Source organism: Lissotriton helveticus, chromosome 4_1, assembly GCF_964261635.1.
Source record: "Lissotriton helveticus chromosome 4_1, aLisHel1.1, whole genome shotgun sequence".
Classification (NCBI taxonomy): domain Eukaryota; kingdom Metazoa; phylum Chordata; class Amphibia; order Caudata; family Salamandridae; genus Lissotriton; species Lissotriton helveticus.
In genome coordinates, this window is record NC_136063.1 from 427,520,963 (window position 1) to 427,548,196 (window position 27,234).

Consider the following 27,234-nt stretch of genomic DNA (forward strand, 5'->3'; position numbering starts at 1 on the left):
ACTCTCCAAGTTAGGCGTGGTCACAGGAAGTGACATCACAACAGGAAGTGACATCACAACAGGAAGTGACATCACAACAGGAAGTGACATCACGACAGGAAGTGACATCACGACAGGAAGTGACATCATGAGAGGTGTGAGCAGGACAAATGCAAGGCAGGGAGATCTGTTGAATAGGATGGCTCCCATCTCTCCCTCCGCCTGCACCATCTCTCCCTCCGCCTGCACCATCTCTCCCTCCGCCTGCACCATCTCTCCCTCTGCCTGCACAATCTCTCCCTCTGCCTGCACCATCTCCCCCTCCCACTCCGCCTGCACCAGCTCTCCCTCTGCATGCACCAGCTCTCCCTCTGCCTGCACCAGCTCTCCCTCTGCCTGCACCATCTCCCCCTCCCACTCCGCCTGCACCAGCTCTCCCTCTGCATGCACCAGCTCTCCCTCTGCCTGCACCAGCTCTCCCTCTGCCTGCACCAGCTCTCCCTCTGCCTGCACCATTTCCACTCTACCTGCACCATTTCCACTCTGCCTGCACCATCTCTCCCTCTGGCTGCACCATCTCTCCCTCTGTCTGCACCATCTCTCCCTCTGCCTGCACCATCTCCCCTCTGCCTGCAACATCTGCGCTCTGCCTGCTCCGTCTCCCCTCCGCCTGCACCATCTCATCCCCTGCCTGCACCATCTCTCCCTCTGTCTGCACCATCTCTCCCTCTGTCCACACCATCTCCCCTCTGCCTGCACCATCTCCCCTCTGCCTGCACCATCTCCCCTCTGCCTGCACCATCTGCCCTCTGCCTGTTCCGTCTCCCCTCTGCCTGTTCCGTCTCACCCCCTGCCTGCACCATCTCATCCCATGCCTGCACCATCTCTCCCTCTGCCTGCACCATCTCTCCCTCTGCCTGCACCATTTGCACTCTGCCTGCACCATTTCCACTCTGCCTGCACCATCTCTCCCTCTGTCTGCACCATCTCTCCCTCTGCCTGCACCATCTCCCCTCTGCCTGCACCATCTCCCCTCTGCCTGCACCATCTCCCCTCTGCCTGCAACATCTGCCCTCTGCCTGCAACATCTGCCCTCTGCCTACTCCGTCTCCCCTCTGCCTGCACCATCTCACCCCCTGCCTGAACCATCTCACCCCCTGCCTGCACCATCTCACCCCCTGCCTGCACCATCTCATCCCCTGCCTGCACCATATCATCCCCTTTCACCATCTCTCCCTCTGGCTGCACCGTCTCCCTCTCAGCCTGCATCATCTCCTTCTCTGATTGCACCATCCACCCCCTCCGCCTGCACCTCCCTCCCCTGCCTGCTGCTCTTTTAACCCTTTCCTCGTCGCCTTCTCCCCCCCCCATGGTTTCTCCCACAGTTTTTGGCTCTTCTCAAAGTGACTGAAATAAACTCATGAAAGGCGCTTTGAATTTGTGCACGCAAATTTGCGCCTACCCCGCTCCTACCCCGCTTCGATGTGCTGAGTATCGGAGCCTTTTTTTAATACTTTTGTATGATTCAACTGAACCTCCATTGTCTAGGGCAGGCGTGGCAAACAGGGGGAGGCCTTTTTTCGTTCCTCCTGCCATCCTGCACACTCTGTGACCTACCTGCGTTTGGCCCATCATAGCGCTGTCCAAAGAAATCAAATGGTCTTTTCAGTGCTTCTCATATTAACATCTGCAGTAATGCAGGACAAGCCTCGCAACATATATACACGGATGATTCAAAAGGTTCAAAAAATTAACTGCAAATGTGACTTTTTACGAAACTCTGAAAGTTCTTACCATTAGAGATTGGGCCAATCTTGACTTTGTGTTCACTGAATGTGGTGTTCCCCAAACGCCCACATGCACTCGGAACATGAACACGACCAAGATCGCATCTCCGAGCAAAAAGAATAGCGAGCAGAAGGTCAAGGGCGGAGCTCATTTTATACTCAAGCCCCTCCTGACAAAGCCGCTGCGCTCGCAGAACTGGGAAAAGGAAGATTCTGGCATCCGTCCATTTCCCTGCACTATAAACAGCATGGGACAATACGGACGGTGTTACATGAACAGTAAATAAATAGCGAGGAGTTCATTTTGGTGTCAGCCCTCTGCTGGTGACACCCGGTGCGGCCCGCACCTCCCGCACCCCCCTTGTGACGCCACTGATCACAACCATCCCCAGAAGAGCTCTCTTGTCCAATGATCTAACCATTCATCCTTCCATCAAACCCCTGATATCCACCATTCCAAATGTCATCTATTAATTCTTTTATCCATCATGCAGTCTTTCACCATTCATTCTGTCCTTCCAACTGTGTGCCCATCCATATCCAAACCTTTTCAACTATTTGAAAACCTATCCATCGTCTATCTTTCCATCCATCCTTTCAGTCATCCATCCCTTCATCCATCCATTCACTCACTCATCCATCCAACCGTGTACCATTTCACCCAAGCATCCTTTCACTCATCCATCCACTCTTCCACCCACCCATCCATTCACTCATCCATCCAACCATTTACCCTTTCACCCATCCAGCCTGTAAGACAATAAGAAATGTACATTTGTCAGGTGTCATACCTGATATGTATTGTTAGACAAATTAATTATCATAATGTTATCGATCTAGTGAAGATGGAAGGCTGATACAGCAGCATGAGATTAGGGTACCCAACACTTTTACACTTGTTCACTGAAAAACGATTGCATCATATTATGGTGAATATTGTGTTGAATATACCGAAGTGCACAAACATGTTTAAAAAAGCAGTCACAAAAGAAACATTTCCGGGGTGTCTGTGGATTCTTGTGCAAGGGCTATGAATCCCAAAAGTTACAGTGGAGTGGTGCATGCTTCCTCACCTTTCCAGTAATTAAGCGGGTGGTTCTTGCCTTTTATGCACAGCCAGTTGCGGGGTGTTCGCCTCTGATTTGAGCAAGCAGGCTGGAGAGAAGGGACTAACATACCTCTTGGGAACTCGACTCACCGATTAACAGCCCTGCAAGAGCCTTCACTGCTCAGATTTTTTTTTATTTTAGACAAAAATGTGTGAAAAAACAGTCTTAAAATAATCGAACTTTTATTTGAAACACATTACACCCTCCGTTCATTTTCAAATGTTGCACATCGTGTTGGCTTTCAACATATGCCAAAAGAAGAGAGAGAGAGACTCCTGACCCTGTGGCAAGCAGCATACTTCTGGTGAGATTTTTGGGAATGCCCTTGACCAGCTGTTAATGTTGCCGGCGGCGCTACCCGCATGAAGCGGCTCACCACATGCTGTAACACCCCAAACTGGCCCATTGACATTCTGTATGTGGCAATCAGCCCCATACAAAGTGACAATGGGCGGGGTGGGGCTGCTCTTGCGCTTCTAGCAGCCTGTGATTGCAGGAATGGGGGCGGGCAGGTGGAGAGAGGGCGCTCTGTGCCAATGTTTTGAAGCATGTGCGATGCAACAGAAGGTGGCATTTCTTTCAAGCTCCCCCACATCCTGCTCGGCGCCGCGGCGCCCCTGGCTTCTCATCACGGCGCACCGGGGTGCCGCGGCGCACACTTTGGGAACCACAGCATTAGGGGATGATGGGCTAATAAAGCTGGCAGTGAGGTGCAATATTGGGAGAGTCTGTTTTCGTACATATCCAGCTGAGGCGGGCAGGCAGCAGGCGAGGCCGGGGACGAAGGAAAGTCTGGATCGGGACGGCGTTTTGATTGAGCAGGGTGGACGGCGTCCACCCTGGAAAACCCTGGAAAATAAGTGGGGGGATGCCGTCCACCCGCGTGGTACCCCGACTCGTGCCCTGCCAAGCTCCATTCCTTTCCCAAAGTCACTGTTAAAATGCACCAGGCCAGAGCCAACTCCAGCAAGATAAATTATCCCTCAAGGCATTGATTTCAGAGGAGCTCCCTGGAAACATACTTTCCAGGGAGGAGGAGCAACAAAGTAATTTTGTAATTGGAACCCAAAGGCTTTAGCCTATCAAACTGATACATGCCATGCTGACTTCGAAGGTGCGGTTATTATGTATTTTGCTTGATTTGCCATCACTTCCAAATGATATTATATCAGATCTTGAGAATGTGTTGTCATTTGGAAGGCCACTTGGCGCTAATATGAACAGTGTGCATTTTACAGTCTGCTCAGGGCATGCAGTAGGTGACATATCAAGATTCTAGAACTCCTGAGGAGGCATAAAAAACTGATTTTAATATGAATGATTGTATTTAAGTGGAGAGGACAGCTTCAGAACATTACTCATAATAAGTACTTACAATGCTTTTTTGAGGAGATAGTAGATTTTACATCAGGATATTCATTTATAGAATTTTATAAAGTGCAAACTTGACCCATAAGTATCATAGCGATGTACATACTGAAAGAAACCACAAACCCATTGTAGTACATGAGATAGATCGATTAGTCAGTCCATTGGTTGTGAAATGATAAATTGTAGACTCCACAGAGAAACGCTGAAGAAATGAAATGTTCACAGACTTCGAAACTACCCCCCTTTTGACGGCGAGGCTGCGAAACCTACAAGCTCTTCAGGATACGTGAAGGGTGGTCTTCAACTCAAGCCCGCCCTTGCAAAATTAGTTCAGAAATTTGGTTAGCAGAATCTTCTTGATCTCATTTTTAAGGTGTGTGTTGCTGGGTAGGACTGAGACTTTGATGGTAACAAGTTCCATATTCGCGGTGCAGATTCTGTGAAGGTGCAGACATAGGTATTCTTATTTCAGAATCTTGGAGGTTCCAGCAAAAACGAATTCGCACTCCTTATGGAGCATACGCATCCTTCGATCTTGAGCTTGTGGTGTATGACTTTGTGTTCCGTGCATCTTATCTTCAACTAGATCCTTGCTACAAACAGGAGGCACCGGAGCAACTTGAGAGAGGTTGTTACCTAATCAAAACATATACAGCCTTATTCATCAACGGGCCGTTTTGCGAGCCCCTAATAGCGATTCATAGCGAATCGCTATTAAGGACTCGCAAAACGGTATTCATGTAGGAATTGCTAAATAAATAGCGATTCCTACACATTCCTTATTTGCGAGTAGCAAATTGCTAATCGCAAATAAGGAATAACTCCCCATTCATTCCTATGGGCCAAAAGGCCCATAGGAATGAATGGGGAGTATTCCTTATTTGCGATTAGCAATTTGCTACTCGCAAATAAGATAGCGATTTAAAGGGTCCAAAGGACACCCTGTAGCACCCCTTAAATGCAAATTGAAACAGGTGTTGCGCACACACATGTCCAAAGGACATGTGTGTGTGCAACATGCAACTTAGAAAAATGCTTTTAAAAGCATTTTTCTAAGTTTTTGCTATTTACCGAGAGGTCTGACCTCTCGGTAAATAGCGGCCCAAAATTGCATTTTCGCAATTTTAAAATGCTTCATGAATTGCATTTAAGGAATCTCAAATAGAGATTCCTTAAATTCAATTCTTCGCAAATGTGCTAATTCTTAAATAGCGAATTTTGCATTTGGGATGATGAATCCCAAATGCAAAAATTGCACTCGCAAAAGGCAAGATTCCGAGAATCTTGCCCTTTGCGAGTGCAATTTAGCTTGATGAATCAGGGGGATAATGCCTGTTATCAGTCTGCCTGCAGCATTAATGGTCAGCTTGAGTTGTTTTAGGCTTGATTTAGGTACTCCTGACAATGTTGTGCTCTCTTAATCCAGTTTGGAAACAACCAAAGACTGCATTGCAGTTTTGAAGGCTGGAGGCGGGATGAAAGGTTTGAACTTCTTAACTTTGTTCAATTGGAAAAGTGCACTGTGTGTGGATGAGTTTATGTGTGCTTGCATGATAAGATTCTTATCCACGGTGGTTCAAAGAGAGATTGTAGATTCAATGGAGATTGGTTTGCAAATGAAGGCATCAAGATGTAAGATCCAAACTTGAAGAAGAAGGGTATTGTGTTGAAGAGAAGAGTAGGAATTCAGTAGGCTGAAGTTTAAGATGGTTATGTGTCAGCCAGAATTGGGTTTTCACGAGAGTCACATTGAGTCTAGTGAAATCTTCTATGGAGGCGATCTTCATGTATAGTGGGTGTCATCTACATACTTAGGGTATGGCAGGTTAGCTTGTTTCTGATCTCTATCGGCGTTTACATGTATAGATTCCAACACTCCCACTTCAACCGGGAATGTGTTAGATAGAAAGCACCCAAATTGACACTTTGTTGGCGGATTTGAAGAAACAAAGTGAACCAAATGAGATCTGTGCCAGATAGCCCGTTTCTCTGTTGCAGCACCTCAAAGAGGCAGTCATGGTTGACTGTGTCGAATACTGACAGGTCAAGCAAGATGAGAAGGCTGGAGTCGTTATGATCAAGAGTGCTGAGTGCGTCGTCCATGATGTTAAGGATGGCTAATTCAGTTTGTGGCCCAGTGTGAAGCCAGATTAAAGCTTGTCTAAAAGATTAAATTGTTTGATGTTTTCGCATAGATGGTTGTGAACGCATTTTCGAAAGTTTCGCAAGGAAGAGGATGTTTGTCACGGGGAGAAAATTATTTAGGTCTGGTGGATCATTGCCTTTTGTTTTTCTAGGAGGAGCGACACTTCCATTTTAAGGCAATATCTAATGTTTTTTTGGGTTAATGATGGATTCACAATTTTCTTCCAAAGTGGTGTGATGAGATGATTGATATCTTTTAAGATTGTGGAGGGTATTGGGTCATTAAAGTGTGTTGTTGGTTTTATAAATTCTATTATCTTGCGGTTCTCCTCTTCATTGAGCGTTCTGAATGTGTTCCAAGTCGCCTCATTTTTTGAAGTAGCAGGGTGTTTGAGTTGAGTCAACTGTTGGAAGTTATTGTGGCGAAAGTGTGTGCAGAATTCTGGAATCATTTTGCAGTCCGATTAAACTGTATTTTGAATTTCCACAATTTTATCTTCAGAGGCCAGTAAGGCTTCATTATTCTCATTGGAGGTGTTATTGACCACAGTGGGATTTTTTTGGTTCAGGACTGTTGTTTTATAATTTCACTGGTTGATTTTTGTCTTTGTCTACTTGGATTCTAAAGAAGGATGTTTTGCAGTTCAACATGATCTTTTTATAGGTATTTCTTCGCTCTCTAAGTTGGTACAAATATGAGTTGGTAGGTTTGTTTCTCCTTAGACTTTCAGCTTGACTGAGTCTCCTCCTCTCTTCGATTAAGTTTTGGATGCACCATGGTGGAGATAATTTATTTTTGTTTCTTTTGAGGCATACAGAGCCTAGTCTAAAGAAGATTTTTGCCTTTTTTTGTTGTAGTGCTCAGTTAGTTATAGTACATCCTGTTGAACATTTGGGGAAGAGAGGCTGCTTTGGCAGAGGGAGATTAGGTTGGCCCTGTTGATGGATGAAGTACCCCTAGCCCATCTTTTAGATTTGGTCCCCTCTAGTTTAGAGTTCTGCTTAAGTGATAATGTAGAAAAAGATTTGGTGATGGTCTGACCAGTTAGCTGAGTCAATGCTAATAGCTCCATTGTTTGATATAATTAAGTCAAGTATGGCACCTTTGGTGTGTGTCTGACCCAAGCATGCTTGCATAATATTGCAATCGGTGAGGATATTCTTTAAAGTGGACACGTGTAGCTCTTCATTGTCTTTCCAGTGGAGATTGGAATCTCCTAGGGCGATGGTGTTAAAGTCCAGAAGAGAGTATAATGTGATTCTCTCCATAAATTGTTCAATAAATAGTTGGTTGTCCCAGGGTGGGGTGGTTTAGGAGATGGAATCATGCTAGCGAGCTGCCTGCCTTGAGAATCTTGACTCTCATATATTCACAGGAGAACAGTTTCTCCACTGGTATCGGGTTCCCGTGTAAGGAGTTTCAGTGCATGATTGCAATCCCGCTACCCTGATGCTGTGGGTGATCTAGGCATTTTTTGGAGAGTTTGGGTTGGTCTTAGTAGATCCATCAGGTGTACTGACGACTGATTTCTCCATGTCTTCATAAAGGGAAACCATGTTCAGTTCATGGGTCAATAGGGTTTCTGCTATGTCTGTGGCATGTTTTGTTACAGATCTGCAGTTATGTAACATGTATTACATCGTCATCCCCGACTCTCAAAACTAGCTTGAGTGGCCAAGGATAAGTGGTATCGTGATCAAGTTCCCTTAGCTGGTGTTCTTCGTGTTACAGTGTGCTCCATGGGTGTTGTGATCAGTATGTGGATGGTCTGTGAGGAATGTAACTGTGGGAGTTCTTGGTAGGACAGCAGTAGATCTTCATTATCTTCCCCAGTGAGCTGATGGAAGGATATTTCTAGGAGGTTGTGGGTCATTAGCTTTTATTTTGTTGAATATTCAACTGAAAGACTCTAAATCCTGGTTGGAGATTTGTACTAAGATATTGCCATTTTTGTAAATTTATATTGTTGCCACATTGTTGAGAAAGAGGGATGGGGACATGGATTCCTCAAGACCTTGAGGTATTTTGGAGTTTTTTGCAACTACCAAGAGTGTATACACTGACATTTTCCATCTGGTTGTACGGTGTGAGTAAAAGATAAGGGGGCATATTACCAAGCTATAGCGATAATTATCGCTAAGCTTGGTTAGCGGGTAGAATAATATCGCTGCTCTCCGACGATTTTTACCGCTGAGATACCTTGATATTATCAAGGTTTATCTCAAAAGCGGTAAAAATCGTGGGAAATGCATGAATATCGCTGTAAAATCAGCGATATTCATGCATTATCGTGACAATGCTCTTAGCCATGTTATCCAGCTTCCATTGGATAACCTGGCTGAGAACTGCTCTGGGCAGGCGTTAGCTTTTGGAGATAATCGCGCTTAGCGCGATTATTTCCAAAAGTTGGTAATAGGGGATAGCGATGTTAGCGACTGTTTCCAGCCGCTAACATCTTGGCACGCCCACTTTGCATGTTATAAGCGATAATTATCGCTGACATGCATAGTGGGCCCCTAAATGCCCGCTATCGCCTATTAGCTGTCGCTAACTGGTGTTAGCGACAGCTAGGTAATAGGGCGATAAAATTATCGCCGCTTTAGCGGGAAAAATTCCCGCTAAAGCGGCGATAAGGCCCTTGGTAATATGCCCCCAGGTTCCCTTGTACATGTAGAAAAAGGTGTTGGAAATGAGTGTTTTCGGGAGATATTGTATTCATTTAAGTTTGAAATTTCTTGCAGCATTATTGGTGAGGTTTGGTGGGAATATTTCTTTTTGGAGTTAGGTCCAGATTATGATAGACTGTTTTTCAGATTGGATGGTTTGTGATAATTTATGGTAAATATCAATTTGTGTGTGTTCTGAGAGGAGATAGCACACTTATAACCAATCTGAGGGTGTTACCGTAGATAGTAGGTGGTACTGCTCAATGGGTTAGTAAAGTACAGTTCTGAAGCAGAAAGTCTGCACCTCTAGACAATAATCTGAGGAGTGCGTTTAGTCCGAAAATTAAAGAAGGGTGTTCCGAGCTCCTCAGGAGGATTGTCTTCTTATAGCTTTTAGAGCAAGTGCTCTCCCATTTCCTAGTGTTTTATGGGTGTGGACACATAGTTTATGTTCATTATAACTGCTGTGGTAATCTGATATATATACTTGTACTAGCATTGGAACTATGGGCTGCGTTTGTGGTTTGGTAGGCATATGGTAGGTATGTATATGAATGGTCATGTAGAGGTACTGAGAAGCAAGCATGGCCTTGTGAACATGTGTCAAACACAACTGGCATACATGTGTCTGGCAGGAATTTTCAGGAGGTTGAATGGGGGAAAGCGTGCACAAGGTTTTTTCTTGTTACCTGCAGCTCTGCAAAGATTTAAGAGAGGGAATAATCAGTGGCGGCCGCCACATACAAAAAGTGGTGAGCAGGGGGGGCCATATTATTAATAATAAAACATTAAAAAAAGAAAGTTAAACTTACCTGCCGCCGGCTGCCTCCCGCATGGCGCCTTGGTGCTGGGGCTACATCACAGACTCCCTGACCAATCCCTGCGCTGCAGAGCAGCACAAGGATTTGCCTGAGCAGGCTAGAAAGAAGCTCCGCTCAGGTCAAGGAGTCTGTGGGGTTTCTCTAACTTGGCTGTTCAACACAGCCAGGTTAGAGAAACCTAAGTGTGCATGTGAGTTTTGGTCGGCCTGAGACGGCAGGCCAAACACACATGAGCACTTAGGGAGTGTTGGAACCTAATGTTGTCAGGTCACCTAGGGTAGCCTGGCCTAGGGCAAGACAATCAATTATCAGAGGCACATGTGTAAAGGTTGCTCACCACCCAGCAATAACTTAATGTACTTCCACACAAAAAGGACACTACACCAAAGCTTTGTAGAAAAATACGTGCTGTTTTATAAAAATATTTCTCTTGTTTACTCTCTCTCCTAGTAGTTTACAATTGGATACTCTGTGCAGTTTTTGATCAGATCTTCCCACATTTCAATAACAGTAGGAGAACCCAATCCGACAGTGTTTAATCCTTTCACATTTCAAATAACATTAATGCATATACCTTTTCCCAGTTTAAGAAGATACAGTTAAACAGGTTCAATGACAGAATGTATGTTATTAGAATTTCCCAGTGAGATTTTCACCTTGACCAAAGGGGTTCCTACCACCTTTTCTCTAGACATTAGCGGATAACCCTTTCTCTATCACCTAGTTTGCACCTTATTCGTTTCTCCAGAAGGAACTTGGCATGAAATAGTTCCTCTTCCAACTGTTCCTTCTCCGTCAGGTCGCCAGCTCAACTCAGCCTGAGGTTTCTCCAATACGTTTCACCCCTAGGCCCAGTTAGAGTCTATCCTAGGGCCCGTGATGCAATTGGGGGTCTATTGAGCAGTTGACCCCTTTCTTGTCACTTCAGTGCACTGTTAAACTGTCACACCCCCACCGGGACTCTCCCAGACTTCTCGGCAGTTCACGCTTCTGTGGGGGGGGAAAAAGAGCGCTGCACGCTCTGTCCGGAGCCAGGCTCCGCTAGGCACTCACCACAAGTCCCCGCCGATCAGCACTCCGATCGGGTGCAGTCTCTCAGGACAGCCGCCTATGCCGAGACCGCCCCGCCCTTCTCACCTCGGTGCTCCGTAGGGACAGGGGTCTCTCAGCTCCGTCTGATGCCTTCCTCACGAACGACTCCAGCAGACCTGCACACTGATCCAGGGCACTGGAGCTCCGCCTCCGATGCTCCGCCACACAGCGGTTGGAACTGCACACGCCCCGTTAGGGAGACACTGCTCCCGCAGCTACTGGGCCTGCGCTCTACTCGCCGTGAAGACACTTCCTCAGACGCTCCTCTCCGGGCAGCTTCCTCCACGGGGCTCTCACTCCCTGATGAACCAGCCTCTTTTGACAAGCCTCCTCAGACGTCGCTTTCCCCCCGTCCTTGGCCATACACAAGACACTTAGCACCAGGCCGAGCGCTCGCGAGCACACTAGTCCCCCGTCACAGGGAAACCACAGCGAGAGTCCAGACTGCTGCAGACTACGAGATGGGGTTCAATTGAGGCCCGCCGCTTTCAGGTTTGGTCCTGCAGGATTGTCGGGGTTGGGGGGAAAAAGGGTTCCTCTTCCCCTCGAAGATGACACTTCAGTCACAGTCACCTGGGCCAATTACCTTAGATTCTCTAGGGGGTTATTCAAGAGTCTTCAGATGGGGACTTTTAGGGCAGGGATCGGTCAGCACTGGATAAGGATGGGTCAGTACAGGAGATCAGCTGGCCCACAAGTCAATCCTACTCTCTGTAAGCTCAATCCTCCACCTCAGATTTGCCTCACTCCACACCAGTCCCACCTCATAGAACACTGGATACCAACAACAACATGGCTGTCTAGCATTCCGCCTTTTATAGGCTGACCCTCTAAGGTCCAGAAGGGGCCAGAAGGTTCTGGAATGCTCCTATTCTAACATATGGGAGAGGACTAGGCAGTGGCAGTTGTTAACCACCATTTTGTGGATCTGAATGAATTCCTGTCAGGAAAGGCACCTAGGCCTGAGGTGAAAAACCATGAGGGCCAAAAGAGCATCTATCCCCCAGGCCAACACCATAAAAATCTAGTGGACACAAAAAGATATAAAGGCATGAGGGGCAAAAAGGGGACAAAATAAATAAATAATAGGAGGGACTACGCAAAGGGCCAGACAGGTCTAACAGGGAGTGACAAACACTCCTCCTCCCCTCCCATGCCTTGAATCCGCCCCTCCAGGCAGAGGTTGATTGAGCCGCCCAGTGGCCTAAAAAAACACAATACTGAAATATCGTATTTTTTTATTGCTGCTGGCTCTGAGCCAGTGGGACAACACTCTTCCGCAATGTCGGAGGAGCCATCCCTGGGAATAATGATTGGTTTTGGAGCTAGTTTGCCAGCAATACCTCAGGGGGTTATCCAAAGTTTTTTTAAATTTTTTTTTAGAAATGTTATAAGGCAAATCCAGCAGGATCGGCGATATAGAGTTAAGCCTCTCAAGCAGTGAAGTCACTTTGTGAAGGATAAACATGAATTCTTGGGAAACCTGCATGCTGTTAATCCTTCCCACAAACATGCTCCAGCATCAGCTTTTCAGCTGTAAGGTAACTGCCTTGATTGGAATAGCGAGACCAAGGCCAAGCCAGAGGATTATACCAAAGTATTGCCTTGCTTCTGCTCGCAGGTACATTTATGTGCGATAGACGGTGCCAGACACTGTCCTGGAACAATGTCTGCTGCAGAAGCAGAAGGGATACTTTTCTAATTCACTTCCACTTTCTCACGTTAACATTTTAGTGAGATCAAGGGCCAGGAAACACGCTCTTCCTAAAGCGTTGCTGTTTTAAAAAGAACAATGCGAAAGGAAGATATTAACACTCTTGTGAGTTTCAGTTCAGCATGCTACAAACAGGAACACCCACTTTATAATTTCCAAAACTGCAGCTGGTCCGACATTTGATCAAATAATACATAAGAGAGAACAGCAAGGAAATGTATTCCAATACTTTATTACACCCAAAACATAATGTATATGAACTAATTCAAACATATCAGGTGCCAAGTATGTGTTTTAGGAATAGAATATGCGTTTTTCCATAGTCCTAGTGGAAATGTGTTTGAATTTTGAAACAGTGAAACACAGGCTTTTTTCATTCCATTCTTAACAAATGACAGCGTAGCTCCTCGTAAATTTACTAATGGAAAAACGAATTTAAAAGGAGACTTTGATCCTTAAATAGCTGCATGTCTATACTAAAAATAAGAAAGTAATATTTCACAAATAGAGCTAGGGGGATTATTGTGTTATTACCAACTACCCACGGGTGCTTTCATGAGGATGATAACTCGTTTATGACTTTATACTTCTGAGCAAACGAATTAGCTCAGAAACGATTATATTTGAAAACATATGTTCTTTCCTTAATACCATCCTGAGACAAGATTATATATATATATCTATACTACTATTATAAAGAGAGAACTTGCACCTTTTGGCCAGGTAAACTCGGGAACCACAGCGCCAATCTACACACCCGATACATCTATGAAAATGTCAGGGTGTGTAGATGGACATAGGCTATATAAATTAAAAAAAAAAAGTAAATTTAAAAAATTACGTTTGTAAACAAAGTAGTCCCCTGAAAGTAGCGCCGGCCGGGACCTAGCGCTGGCCGCGACGTGACGTGCGTGATGATGACGAAGGAGGATGGCGGTGCAGTGACAAGCGGCTGTGCAGTGAGGAGCGGCGGCACAGGTAAGGAAAGGGAAAGTGAGACTGTGTGAAGCAGGGGGAGGCAAGAAGGAGGCAGCAGTAAATGAAAATGTCGGAGCGCAAATGAGTCGGGGCGGGAGGGGGGCGCGAGTGAGTCGAGGCGGGAGGGGGGCGCGAGTGAGTCGGGGCGGGAGGGAGTCGGTGCGGGAGGGGGTCGGGGCGGGAGCGGGTGTACTGCCCCCAGCCCCTTTCTGCCCCAGGCAACGCTGGGGCGGGCTGCTAGTATATATATGATTGGAGTTTGATAAGAAACCGGAGCAGGTTTCATTTGTGACATAACAGAGTCGTGTGAAAAAGAAATCACAAAGGGAACATTGGATACAAAATTAATTACCTAAGAAGTGTAAAAACAAAGGAGAGGAAAAAAATATAATACCAGCACACCATGGATAAAAGGGAGGCATCACGAAACACTTTAATTCAAACTTGCTTTGAAGAGGAAACAGATGCCACGAGAGAGACTGGGGGCGCTCGCAAATCAGATGTTAAAAACAAATTACGCATTTGGGAAAAATTATCAAAAAAAGAAATCAATAAGTGGTGGGAAGTAGCAGCCCTCAAAAAATATCTGGATGTTAAACGTGTACCACGTGGTTTACGCATCAGTTTAATGCCCAGTCATTAGGATACAAGTAACGAATTATTAACGGAATGGGGAGAATTCATCCTAAAATCATCTTTGGGACTAATGGAAATCTTAATCAAACATATAGAGATTGCATTGGATAAAATCACAAAACAACTTAGAGAGATGGAAAAAGAACTGGCTACAATAGACTTGAATCCAGAAATGAAAAAATTCAAGGATGATTTGGAACAATATATTGAGAAACATGAGGAAAATGTACGAATGAGAAAACAAACAAAGTTCCAACGAGATAAAGAAGATTACGAGGATGGTCGCATTTTCACTTATGCCAGAAAATATGAGAGATTCAGACAAAATGAACCTGGTAACCTAGGTAGCATGTCCTCAGTATCCTCCCTCGCTTCAACGGAACCAAGCATCAGTGGAGGGGAAGAAGAACAAAGAGAAGCCAGAGCAAGGAACTCTTTTTTAGACGAGATGAAATTAGCATTCAACCAAAAGACTTGGGAAAAAACAATGGGCCCTCCAAGAAGTCAAAATCAAAGAGGGAGGGGGAGAGGAAGGGGACGAGGAAATACACCTCAAAACAAACCCGAAGAGGCAAACGCAAATACGGCACAAACTTCTGGCGCAGACCGCGTAGGAACAATGACACGCAACATGAGAAAAAAGTGGAATCACTAAATACACATCAAGACATCATACTGACAAACCAAGAACCAGAAGAAATGGCATTATCACAGGAAGACCAAAATAGTATTAATGACGACCAGGAATTACAAGTAATCAATTTGTCATCGAAAAATTTGAGTGAATTGGAACTGATGGTTCTTAAACGAGGTATGAACTTCTGCCCAATGAGTGGAATGAACCTAGCTGAGACACGAATAGATCTCTACAAATTCGTAAGAAAGATCAAATTAGCAAAACTATTCATTGACAAACCTGACATGGCCAATTACAGAAGGACCATTTCTCAACCAACAATTCAAATACCAATGCAAGATGCTGAACATTTTGTAAACCTCATGGAATTAAGTCAAACCCCACAACAGGGGGGTGGAGAAGTACAGGCATACTATGTACAATTGGGAGCAGGAATATCCAAAATGAAACCTCAATCCAAATTTTACCCACAACTCCCACCTGGAAATAAAATAGACTTTTTCCACAAATGTGTTGTAAAGGATCTTTATCAACTGAAAGTTCCACAAAACAAAGACAACGTAACAAAACAAGAACGCCAAGTATTAAATCTGCTTCAGAAAGATGACACCATTGAAATTAAAATGGCAGACAAAGGTGGCAATGTGGTTGTTCTTGATAAGGAGGCATATATGCGTGAAGCTCATTCTCAACTACAGAACAAGGAATACTATGAAAAATTGAAAACCAATCCCTTGCCGAAAATGAAAGAAGATTTAGACAAAAAATTGGAGAAGTGGTTCAAACAAAACTTAATTCACAGTGATGAATACAAATATCTACAGACAACACACCCCAAAATGGCCACAATATATTTTCTCCCGAAAATTCACAAACATCCAACTAGACCGCCAAGGAGACCAATAATTTCTGCAAAAGGAGCCCTGTTGGAACCCATTGCGAACTACATAGATGTGTTTTTGTTACCCTATGTCAAAGATTTAACTTCGTACATAAAAGACACTGGAGATATGTTGAGACGATTGCAGGATACTCCTTGGCAATCCTCATACAAGTTGATTACGATGGACGTCGTTTCGCTATATTCCAACATTCAAAATAAAATCGGCCTAGAGGCATGCAAAACGTTCCTAATGGACAGGAGTATACAATTGACAGACCATACTAATATGCTTATAGACATGATTTCAATGTGTCTGGAACAAAACATATTTTTATTTGGACAAGAGCTATATCGTCAATCTAAAGGCACATCGATGGGCTTTTCTTTTAGTCCATCATATGCTTGTCTCACAATGGGACAATGGGAGAAATCATGGGCATGGAGATCAGAAAATGATGGAGCGGTATCTAAAACTGTGGCATGGCTAAGATACATAGATGATTTGCTGTTAATTTGGGACGGAACCAATCAAGAATTTGAAAATTATTTCGAAATCCTTAACAACTCAAACTATGGCCTTAAATTCACGTACACAATCAGTGAATCAAGGATAGTATTTCTAGATACTGAAATTTTTGTGAAAGACAATGTACTGCACACTACATTGCATCGGAAGAGCACAGCAACAAATGCAGTTTTACATGCTCAAAGCTTTCATCAACCGAGTTTAATACACAACATTCCATACGGAGAATTTCTTCGAATAAAAAGAATCTGCTCCAACGATGAAGATTGGCAAACTCACAAAAATTTAGCAAGTAAAAGATTTGAGAAACGCAAATACAACCCTGCAAGCATTCAAACAGCTTTGAAACGCTCCTCCAATATCAAAAGAACTGACTTACTAAGAGAAAAACAATTAGCAGACACAGAGGATCAAAAAATTCGATTCATCACCACCCATTCAACGGCCAACAAAGCAATTACTAAAATCCTCAGAAAAAACTGGCACATATTACACATGGATCCTACAGTTGCTGGAATAGTGGGGGATCATCCAAATGTGACATATCGGAGAGCAAAGAACTTAAAAGATAAATTGATTCACAGTCACTTCCAAGAACAAAAAAAGCCTGAAGCATGGCGGAAACCGAGAGGATTTTACAAATGCTCCGGATGTAAAGTCTGCTGTATTGCCAAAACAACCAAAGAATCAGAGATGGCAAATAAAAAAATCTGGAAAATTAATCAACTGTTCAATTGCAAAACCCAATTCGTCATATATGCTTTGGAATGTCCGTGCTCTTTGAAGTATACCGGCAGCACCAAAAAAGAACTGAAACTACGCATTTTGGAGCATGTCCGTGCCACTATAAATTCAGATCGCAGTAACGCGATGGCAAAACATATGGAAAAGGAACACAAAGGAAATTGGAAGGAACTGACTTTTTATGGAATTGAAAGTGTTGGACCGAACCAAAGAGGTGGTGATCGTGAAAAAGTGATGCGACAAAAAGAATCGAAACATATCATGAACTTTCGAACCCTGAGCCCTTATGGACATAATCAGGATGAAGAACTACATTGCCACCTCTAAAAATGTTTCCAAATGAACTAATGAATTAGCAAAAATGATGCCTACCCTGTTAAAATCGATTTTAATCCACATAAACAATTATAACTTTGCAAAAATGAAGGACATGTTGACACTATCTAATAGGTTTCATTTCAAGTTTCAATGTCTAATTTAATTGCCATCTATATATTAGTAACTGTTAAATCCCACACAAGAAAACATCGTTTGTGAAACAAAATGTGGTTCACTAAATTTATATATCTTGTAATGTCGTAGATAGACAACACTAATGAATGAGAGAATTTCTATACGGTGTAAATTGTGTTGGGGAGTGTTGGAATAACAATACAAACGGAGCCCACTGGAGGGCTAAAATTGAGTTTTGTTTAACTATATATTGATTGGATAAAAGAGTTCAACTCATTAGGAGTGAAAACCATGACATAAATTATAATAATTCCTTAACAACTACATGTCCCAGAAATCCTGTGTGTAAACAGGAAGTGTTGTAACTTAAAGAGTAATTTCCTTTTCTTTCTCACGTTATTTAAATGGAAAAAATGTCGATTATGTGAACCTGTGAGCAAGGTCTCGGAGGAGACCGAAACGCGTAAGGTGTTGCTGGTTGCTGGTTTGTGAAGAAAAATAAACTGGAAAATCGACCAAAATATTGGTGTGGTATAATTTATAATCACACGGGAGTGCATGAGGAAAAACGTCTCTGCAAAGAGACAAACGGAATAATTTACACGCGGCGGGTCCTGCCGCGCCTCGCGTGCACCGCCCTAGAGCACCCGGAAGCTCTGACCTTGGACCAGATTGAATGAATATATATATATACATATATGTATATGTATTGGTATATAAGACAACATTCTGAAACGCATTCGTCGACATTTTTGTTTGTATTTCGTTACATTTTTGCCAAATAAATGAATTGAGGAAATATGGCTTTGCCAAAGGTGAATGTTATTCTCCAATGAGTTGTTGCAGTGGAGGTGTAATGGTGGTGATCTATCTATCTATCTATCTATCTATCTATCTATCTATCTATCTATCTATCTATCTATCTATCTATCTATCTATCTATCTATCTATCTATCTATCTATCTATCTACCTATCTATCTCGATAGACTGGGGAGAGGATGTCGCCTTACAGCTAGAGCGGTCACCCTCGAAGCTGGGGAACCAGGTTCAAGTCTTGGCAAAGACGCTCAACATCCTGTGATTCTGGGCAAATCACTTAATCTCCCCATGCTTAACAAAACAAATGTGTCCATCTGTAATGAAACTGGTGCTCATGTAAAGTGCTCTGATACCCATTGTTTTGGGTCTAGTTCGTGCTATTTAAAACTGTAAGAAAAAAATAATAATATATGCTCATATGTATGTAGACAGATATGTGTATATATTATTTTATTTTGTTTTCACTGAAAAAAACAAAGGCTAAAGTAGCATTATAGTTTGATGAATATGTCAGTGACCACGCTTAAGTTTTGAACAAAAAAACACAGAAATTCACCAGTTATAGTTTCCAGAGCTAACTATAGCTTGTGCCCAACATTCACTGCTTATGACCTCACATATTCCATCACTCATGACATGTTCTCTGACATCATTTATGGATTCACTGATGACATAAACATCCATTTCACTGGATTCAAGCTATCCTGAGGGATGTGGGGTGATACTCTGAAACCAGTCCCAGGATGCTTGCTTACCATCCAGGGAGGACCTGACCTGGCAGTTCAGGCTAGACTGTCTCCATTGGGTGCAGGGTCAAGACTTATTTGCATATGACTGGGTCCAAATTGGAAAGGCGTGGTGAGCAAAAAAGCATTGGATTTAGTCCCAGAACTCTTAATGGGGGTGAATGTTTGACATTGTTCAGCATTCCATCAATCAATTGTTCTTTTTGCATTTATTATCCCGAGTGCGCAGGGTATGTCCAGATGTGGGTCCCGTGCTCACCATGCTACTGGAGTCAAGCTAGCCTGGCTGATGAGCAGTTATACTCTTAAACCGGTTCTGGGATGCTTGTTTTCAGGCCTGGGAGCGCCAGGCTTGACAGTTTGGGCTGGACTGTTCCCCTGGGTAGCAGGGTCAAGACTGATTTGCATATAGCAAGGTGTAAACTGGAATGGCATGGTGAGCAAAAAATCTATGGATTTAGTCCCAGATCTCTGACTGGGGATGAGTGTTTAACATTGTTCTGCATTCCATCCATCAATCGTTCTTAGTGCATTTCTCATTCCCGGGAGTTCCGTGCTTGCCATGCCACTGGATTCAAGCTATCCTGGCAAAGGAAGGGTGATACCCCCAAACCGGTCCCAGGATGCTTGTTTCTGGTCCTCATGTTGCTGGGTCCAAACTGGAATGGTGCGGTGAACAAAAAAACTATGCATTTAGGCGAAGATCTCTGACTGTGGGTGAGTGTTTGCCATTCTTCAGCATTCCGTCCATCAATTATTCTTTTAAAATTTGTCACCCTGAGTGGGATGTGTATGCCCAGACGTGGGTCTCATGCTTGTCACGCCACTGGATTCGAGCAATCCTGGCTGATGAGCGGTGATATCCCGAAACCGGTCCTAGAATACTTGTTTGCAGTCCAGGGAGGACCTGGCCTGGCAGTTCGGGCTGGACTGTTTCGAAGAGGAGCAGGGTCAAGACTGATTTGCATTTGGATGTGTGAAAAAACGGTGCGTTTAGGTCCAGATTTCTGACTAGGGATGAGTGTTCGCCAGTCACGTATCAACCGGTGGGCGGGCACCCGGCCTGGGTAGCACGAGTTTTGGGGGCGGCGGCCTCCTCTCCACACTCTTACCCCCCACTCAGCCATGATGGGCGGCAAATGCAGGGGGATAAGGCTTAGCTACGCCACTGGTGTTTCACATTGATCAGCATTCCATCTGTCAGTTGTTCTTTTTGCATTTGTAAACTATTTCAGACTGCAGATGTATGATGGAATACAATGTGTTCCCCCAATGTAAAAAAACTCTCTACTTGGCAAGGTCACCATGACTCTACAAAAAAAGGCTAAAGCGCCAGAGAAAGAACTACCACTTGTGGTGCTATATGTCTTACGTCTGGTTTACATGTGGAAATCCAGCTTCACCCCAATGTTCGACTGGGATCTAACACAGCTGCCTTATTGTGTGAGCCTAGGGAATACAATATGGCAGAGCTGCATATGTTTATTGCTGTACTAGCATAACAGTAGGCATCATATACTTCTCATGGACTGCAGCCACACCACTCACGTAGGCTGCTATATTTGTAGCCACACCTACAGTAAATCTTTACCCTATTGAACAGGCATTATGGTTGTGCCACATGACGGTCCTCAATATACTACCTCACATTGTGAGCAGCTGAGTTGGCTGCATCAAGAATCAAAGATGTAACCTACATATCAATCCATGCAGCAGCAGGAAGTCTCCAGTCCAGATGATCCTTAATGAAGCAACCAATTCAGACCAATAAAACAAAAATACTGGCCCAGGAAGCTCCATGTACAGCAAACAGGCCTGCAGCCAAGACTCCATGCAGGGCCTTGGAGTTTACCGCTGCAGGACCTGTAACTATGAGAGCCCTACTGCAGTGGGCAGTGCAGGGCAGGAGGACAGTTGGCAGCTGAAATGCAATAGACGCACAGTGACACCCTCCTCTTTAATGTTACTGGGAAAGGGGGAGAAGAAATCAGACAGCTCATCCACCAGCCCAATAACTTGATCCTGTGAGCATCAGGGTGCATATTGCTCAAGGAGATGCAAGCACTCGGCGTTGGGGCTCTATGCTGCCTCTTGGAGTTTACCCCGGCAAAACCTGTTCATGAAAGCTGAGCCGGAGAAGATGTATGTTCGGATGTGTATATCTAATATCCTGTGACCTGCCCCCAACAAGCACTAGGGAGCATAGTGCCCCTAGGAGTTTGGAACACACGGAGCACAAACTCTTATAATTTGCAGTGATGGGAGCACGGATAACACTATCGCAGAGGCCACTCTCAGAAGCAGCTCCATCATACAGGGATCTGCCTAGAAGCACTGCATGTTTGAGGTGAAAATGTGGGGGTGATATTGTGGTGAAGATGACACAGTAAAAGAAGTGGGAAATCAGTAGAGATTTGAAGGGATGTAGTCTCACAAATTAAAGATAACAAATTGAAAATGGTGCATTGGGACTCTTCCAAGTTGGTGGTTGTTGTCATTAGAAATCCTCTAAGCAGGTTGCAAGAGCTAAAAACCACATAGTCAGGAGAAGAGGGAGAGTGAATAAATCACAAGAATGTTGTAATATATGTGTAGGACAATATTGTAGAGGAGGTGTTGCTTATGTGCAAGGGGTCATGAAAAATGACTCAACAAGTGAATTCTCAGCAAAAATGTTAGAAAGTCCAGCACATCCACTACCAGGATTAAAAAAAGCACAGCAGTGCAGGTTCTTACAATGCAAGAATTTATAGAGTTGGATACGGAATAGAGTATAAGGTGCTGTAGTAGGCAGAGAAATCAGCCCAGTAGATGGACTTTGCAAACATGCTCAAGGTGACCCCGCACACATCAACAGTAAGTATTACAGTATTAATAATGTTATACATATTATTCCATTGTCTTTCCAGTCATTCTCCCAAGAGTAACCAGACGACCGCATGTTTTACGAGACGCCGACACTCTGTTCACGAATACTCACGCCTCAAGCTTGAAGACCATTGTGAAGCTTTATTATATAGAGAATTCTAAATAAGCCCTGAAGAAGTCCGGTCACGGACGAAACGCGTTGGCTATTGGTTTTAAATGTCTCTTGTGAATAAAGAATTTGTCTACTGAAGAAACCTGACTTTGGAATTCTTGGGAGAATGACTGGAAAGACAATGGAATAATATGTATAACATTATTGATACTGTAATACTTACTGTTGATGTGTGCGGGGTCACCTTGAGCATTTTGATTTGTAAAACAAGTTCCTTGTTTTCTAAAATTGGGATCTAGGGGATTGTATCCCAGACCACCTGCACCTAGACACACGCACACTTTAGGGATTTTGTCACCAGTGCGGGCAAAGTAGCCTTAATCCCCTGTTCTGGCTTGATCTTTGGACTTTGCAAACATGCAGGGAGGAAGCTAACAATTGTAGTGCAACCTTTCCTGTGTGGTTGAGTATTTTGCTGGGTTGTGGGCCTTCAGGAAATAGAAACCTACCAATTCCGAGTTAAGGTGAGCTGAACTGATTACTCCATTTCAAGGTTCACGATTTTAACGCAAGATACAAAATGGCCAACATTTAATTTGACAGCAAGTGCTCTATTCCGAATTCCTATTTTTTTACGTCCAACACCGCAACAGCACTTTTTATATGATGTAATGTGAATGCACCCACTTTTTCCTATGAATCAGTTCTAAAATCAGAGTAGTAGACCGCTACTGCACTGGCCACACCTGGCAGCAGATGGTTGTCTCTTGATTTGCTGGATGAGGTAGGTCTACTCCTTGCTGCTGCTGAGCTCATTTTCTGTATCAGTCTGTCCTCAGCCAAGCGAAACACAGGCTAATAACATAATCATATGCATTTGTGTAGGTATAGTTCAGGGTCAAAGGAACTTAGCACAGACCCATTGCAAATACATGTAATAATGTGAAAACAAATCTCTTTAATTACATAACTTGGCTGCATTCGACCCAACTTTATTCCAAACTTGCATTGACATAATGTGTTGCAAAGTCAGAGTTGCTCAGTTCTTACTGTGGAAATGTAAACATTAAGGCTAGAGAAGGTTCGTGGGACCACGGCAAAGAGTAGGGGTGTTACTCACTGCGGCACTCTTTCCCATCCTCTCCCAGTGTGTATCCTTCCAAGCACGAGCAGACGTACGAATTCTCATTATTAACACAAATGTGTTCACAGCCATGGTCAATGGACTTGCACACGTCGATCCCTACAACAATAAAACATTTGTTAATGAGACATGATTGTTATAAGATCTGTTTTCCCATAAGGCAGAGGTCTTCAAACTGGTGTCGGGCCCCCTGGGGGTCTTCATTGATCGTAGGGGTGGGGGCACCAGTGTCAGGACATCTGAAGCATCATGCAGATATCAGTGCTTGGTTTTAAATGAAAAAGTGTGTGGCAGTAAGCCACTCTGTAATGGCCCATCAAGAACATATTTTGTCATTATATCCTGTCTGAGAGTGGGTGTCAAAGGGGAAGGGTCTACAAATATTCCTCAACCGCCCCCGCCCGCCCCATTTATGATAATCACACTGCCTGGCTGAGCAGAATAGTATGTTTGGCAATCATGTATTTGATTGTATTTTTAAAAGAGGTAACACAGCTTAACTGCAATGTTTAAATATGTTAAAATAATATTTAAATATTACCAATTTAATAGAACAATATAACAATTGTGAAAAATGTGCTGCTGTATGGGGTCTTATTGATATTTTCTTTTTGTATACACGGGGGGTGGCTCTGCAATAAAAGTTTGAAGGCCACTGCCATAAGGTGACCACCTCACTCCTTATTGGCAATTAGTCAAGGTCATTACGGGCAATGTCTCCAGTTTTCCCCTACAAACCAATCTTTTTTGGTGTTTTAGTCTAACTAGTTTAATAAAACCAAAGCAAGACTATACCACCTATAATGCATTAGGCTGTCACAAGAATGTTCAGGGCTGAAAAAAGTGTCTGTAATGGTCTATATGGAGATGATCATCCTAATTCCTCCCACACTCTTCCTTTTGTCTATTGCGTCATGGCCTTTGAATGCTACCCTCAGCAAACATACACCTTGCAGATCTGGTTGCTTGTAAATTACTAGACATGCTGACCTACTCTTTTTAGGGCTACAAACAGCTTTACCTGTCTGCGCTGTATGTCAGAGTATCGACTACAGACATTCCGTGCTACAAGAATATCATAACAAAAACAATGACAACCAAAATACCAAGCAGGTGAGCATGTTGAGTATAGATTTACTACTTGATATCTAATTACTTTCAAGATAAATGATTCGTCATGGTACTTGCCTGTGGAATTAAGTACAGTGCACCTAAGATTACCTACATATACTTACCTTCTTGATATTTTGGTTGTAGATATTGTTGCCACAATATTTTTGTAGTACGATGTATGAAACTTGATATTTTAGGACCACACCATTGTGGGTAAGCAGACTCATTGTCTCCAAAATATTTAGATTGGCCTTTGATTCAGCTACTCGCTCATGACGGGGTGACTTTGTTGTGTATCTAAGATGTGGTTGTACTGCTTGTACTTTTCCAAGTAAAACTGTGCGTTTGTTGGACAACATAACCATCAAAACTGTGCAAGACTGATTCCACGTACACTGTCCGGATATGTTGGCCAAAGCCCTGCTAGCTCACAGTGCACCATCTGTAACTCTAACCTTACAGGGTAACAAATAGATGTGCAGCCTCAGAACATGACAACTCTAACTCCCTAAGGAAATCATGATAACAGATTTAGAACCCTTTCACTTAGTTACTTATGCATACCCCAAGAGATACACAAGAAACATACAGTACATCGTTTTAATATTTATTGAAGCATTGTGATTCTTAAGTAAAATAGTTGTGCTGCAATAATCAATTGAATAAACAGAATAATGTGATTAACATTATGAGAATGGTGGAAAAGATTAGCAGTTCAACCATTTTGCCTATTACAGAAACGATATGCTTGCATATAAGCACTGTAATATTTTGTACTCCTGCCTAGCGCATCCTAACCTATCATGTCTACGGTGAGCTAATCTGCCAAATCCCTGTAGGGAGATGTAACTCCCCGTTACCTGTGGGTTAGTGTCATCAAGCTTCCAGGCTTGGTGTAGAGTTGGACAGCATCCCTCGCACTAGGTAAACAGGAATACGCTGAGCTGGAATTCCGGCATAGATTAACCTCTCAGTGCCTGTGAAATGCTCCTCTGTCTAAACAAAGGCTTGATGTCATATATAATAACATCCTCCATATTACCGTGCTGAAGCCCCAGCCAGGACGCTGTTGTTTATTCTATTGACATAACTCTGTCTCAGAGCGACCAAAACAAATAACAACATATTGCTTGATGAACTTAGCCCTTGTACAGAATGTTCAAGGTGTTCTGATTGAGTGCCTATGAAGTGGTAGTGTAAGCAAAACTGAGTTAGAAGAATATTAACCTGTATGTGTATGCATATGAATATGTGTCACATGTCATCGTATTTAGGGAGAGAATGTAACTTAAGAACGTGATCATGTAAAATGGTGTTTCTTAACCAGGCCTAATGTACCCATGTGAGAATGTGTGCTACTGATTCAATGACTTTCCTCCCTAGTCTTGTACATGTCCTGCCCAGGAGCATTTTGATTTACATTGCCTCTCTGCTCCCCAATATTCCCTGCCCTCTCCTGTCCCACTCCCCTTCCAGTGTTGCATATACATTTTTTTAATGGGGCTCGGCGGCTGCTAATTGCTGCCAGGCAGCTTGCAGCCACTCAGACAGAGGTCACAAAAGGGATAGATTGGTCAGGTGAGCAGAATAGTCATTGAACTACTCCATGCAAAGACACTCCAAGGAGTCGAAATTCTATTGCATTATCAACATCAGTTTGGGAGACTAAGGCAAAGAGCATAGTGCCCTCCTCGAAGACATAGTAGATCAACTGGGACTCTTCTTAGACATTTGTCACAGCTGGACTACTCAAGCAGAATCTAACAAACCCAGCCGGTAGCCAGAGTAGGTAGAAAAGGTTCCACCTCAAGCGATGCAGCATGGACCTTTATAGGCCATGTAGGCCACTTTCAAAGCCTCTGTACTTAATATGAAGCTCCAAGGAGACAAGATTTAAAATGTTTTAAAATGCACTGAAGGTATGTGGATGTTCTGCCCTCCACTGCACTTTCAATGAACCAGGGCTCCCTCCCCATGTCACTGCCATGTGCAGCCTGTTTTCCTGGTGTGGAGGCCACAGAGATTAATCCAGACTGCATGGGGCACTGCCACTAACAGTAGCCCAACAATGGTGCTGATGTTGGCTGCGGGCATTGGTGTCACTGTTGCTGCTTGCCATTGGCTGTAGATGGAGCACAGGTGCAGGCACAAGGTAGGCCAGGGCAACTGCAGTGCAGTGGTGGGTGGTTAGCTGGGAAAAATAGGGGTTAGAGAATGTATGGGCACAGGCAAATGTGGTTATGCATTAACAGAGGGGCTGTGCAGACTGTAACACTGCACAATATTCACTGTGGGGCTGGTAGTCACCCCAAGAGAAATGAAGAGCTGCAGTCTGACTGCACCAAGTCTCATCTACAGCTATGGAGAAGGTGTGCTAGTACCCTGAGCCTGGGTGCCACTGTCTTCACCCCCATGGATGGTGTCTAAGAGTTACAGCTGAACATGTATCACTGACATGGAAGGGAAATTCAGAAGCGTACTAAGCTTATTAGTTTTGTGTTCGCTCTGCAGCATCCCCTCTTGGTTTATTTCGTGTGTACAAGTAGCTCGGTGTGTGTTCACCATACATTTGAACTCTTTGCTCCCTATTATTTCACTGGTTAAATCCAATGAGGCAGTAAGTTGTTTATTGTGGAAGGATGAATTGCACAGGTGAAGAGCACACCCCCGCATACTATGCCCAATACATTGAGAAGACATGGATTCGCAACTTCAACTGAACTGTTCGTAAACATAAAGGAAGCAACTTTACATAATCATCCATTTCTTTATATCAAAGGAAGCTTGGATGAGGCAAACTGATCTAATCCTAATCCTGTAAATATAGAGAATGTGATGGTGGGAAACCCTTCCACATCTTGGCCACTGAAACCTAGTTAAAAGTGATTT

At 43.8% G+C, this 27,234-nt stretch overlaps 1 protein-coding gene across 2 annotated transcripts in view; it reads right to left on the reverse strand.

Moving 5' to 3' along the window:
* MATN2 (matrilin 2) overlaps positions 1-27,234 on the reverse strand; it is a 669,488-nt gene that overhangs the window by 49,996 nt on the left and 592,258 nt on the right. For both annotated transcript variants that reach the window (XM_078686985.1, XM_078686983.1), the window contains exon 13: positions 23,209-23,331. In XM_078686985.1, coding sequence (XP_078543111.1) covers positions 23,209-23,331 — 123 coding nt within the window. The remainder of the gene's footprint in view (positions 1-23,208; positions 23,332-27,234) is intronic.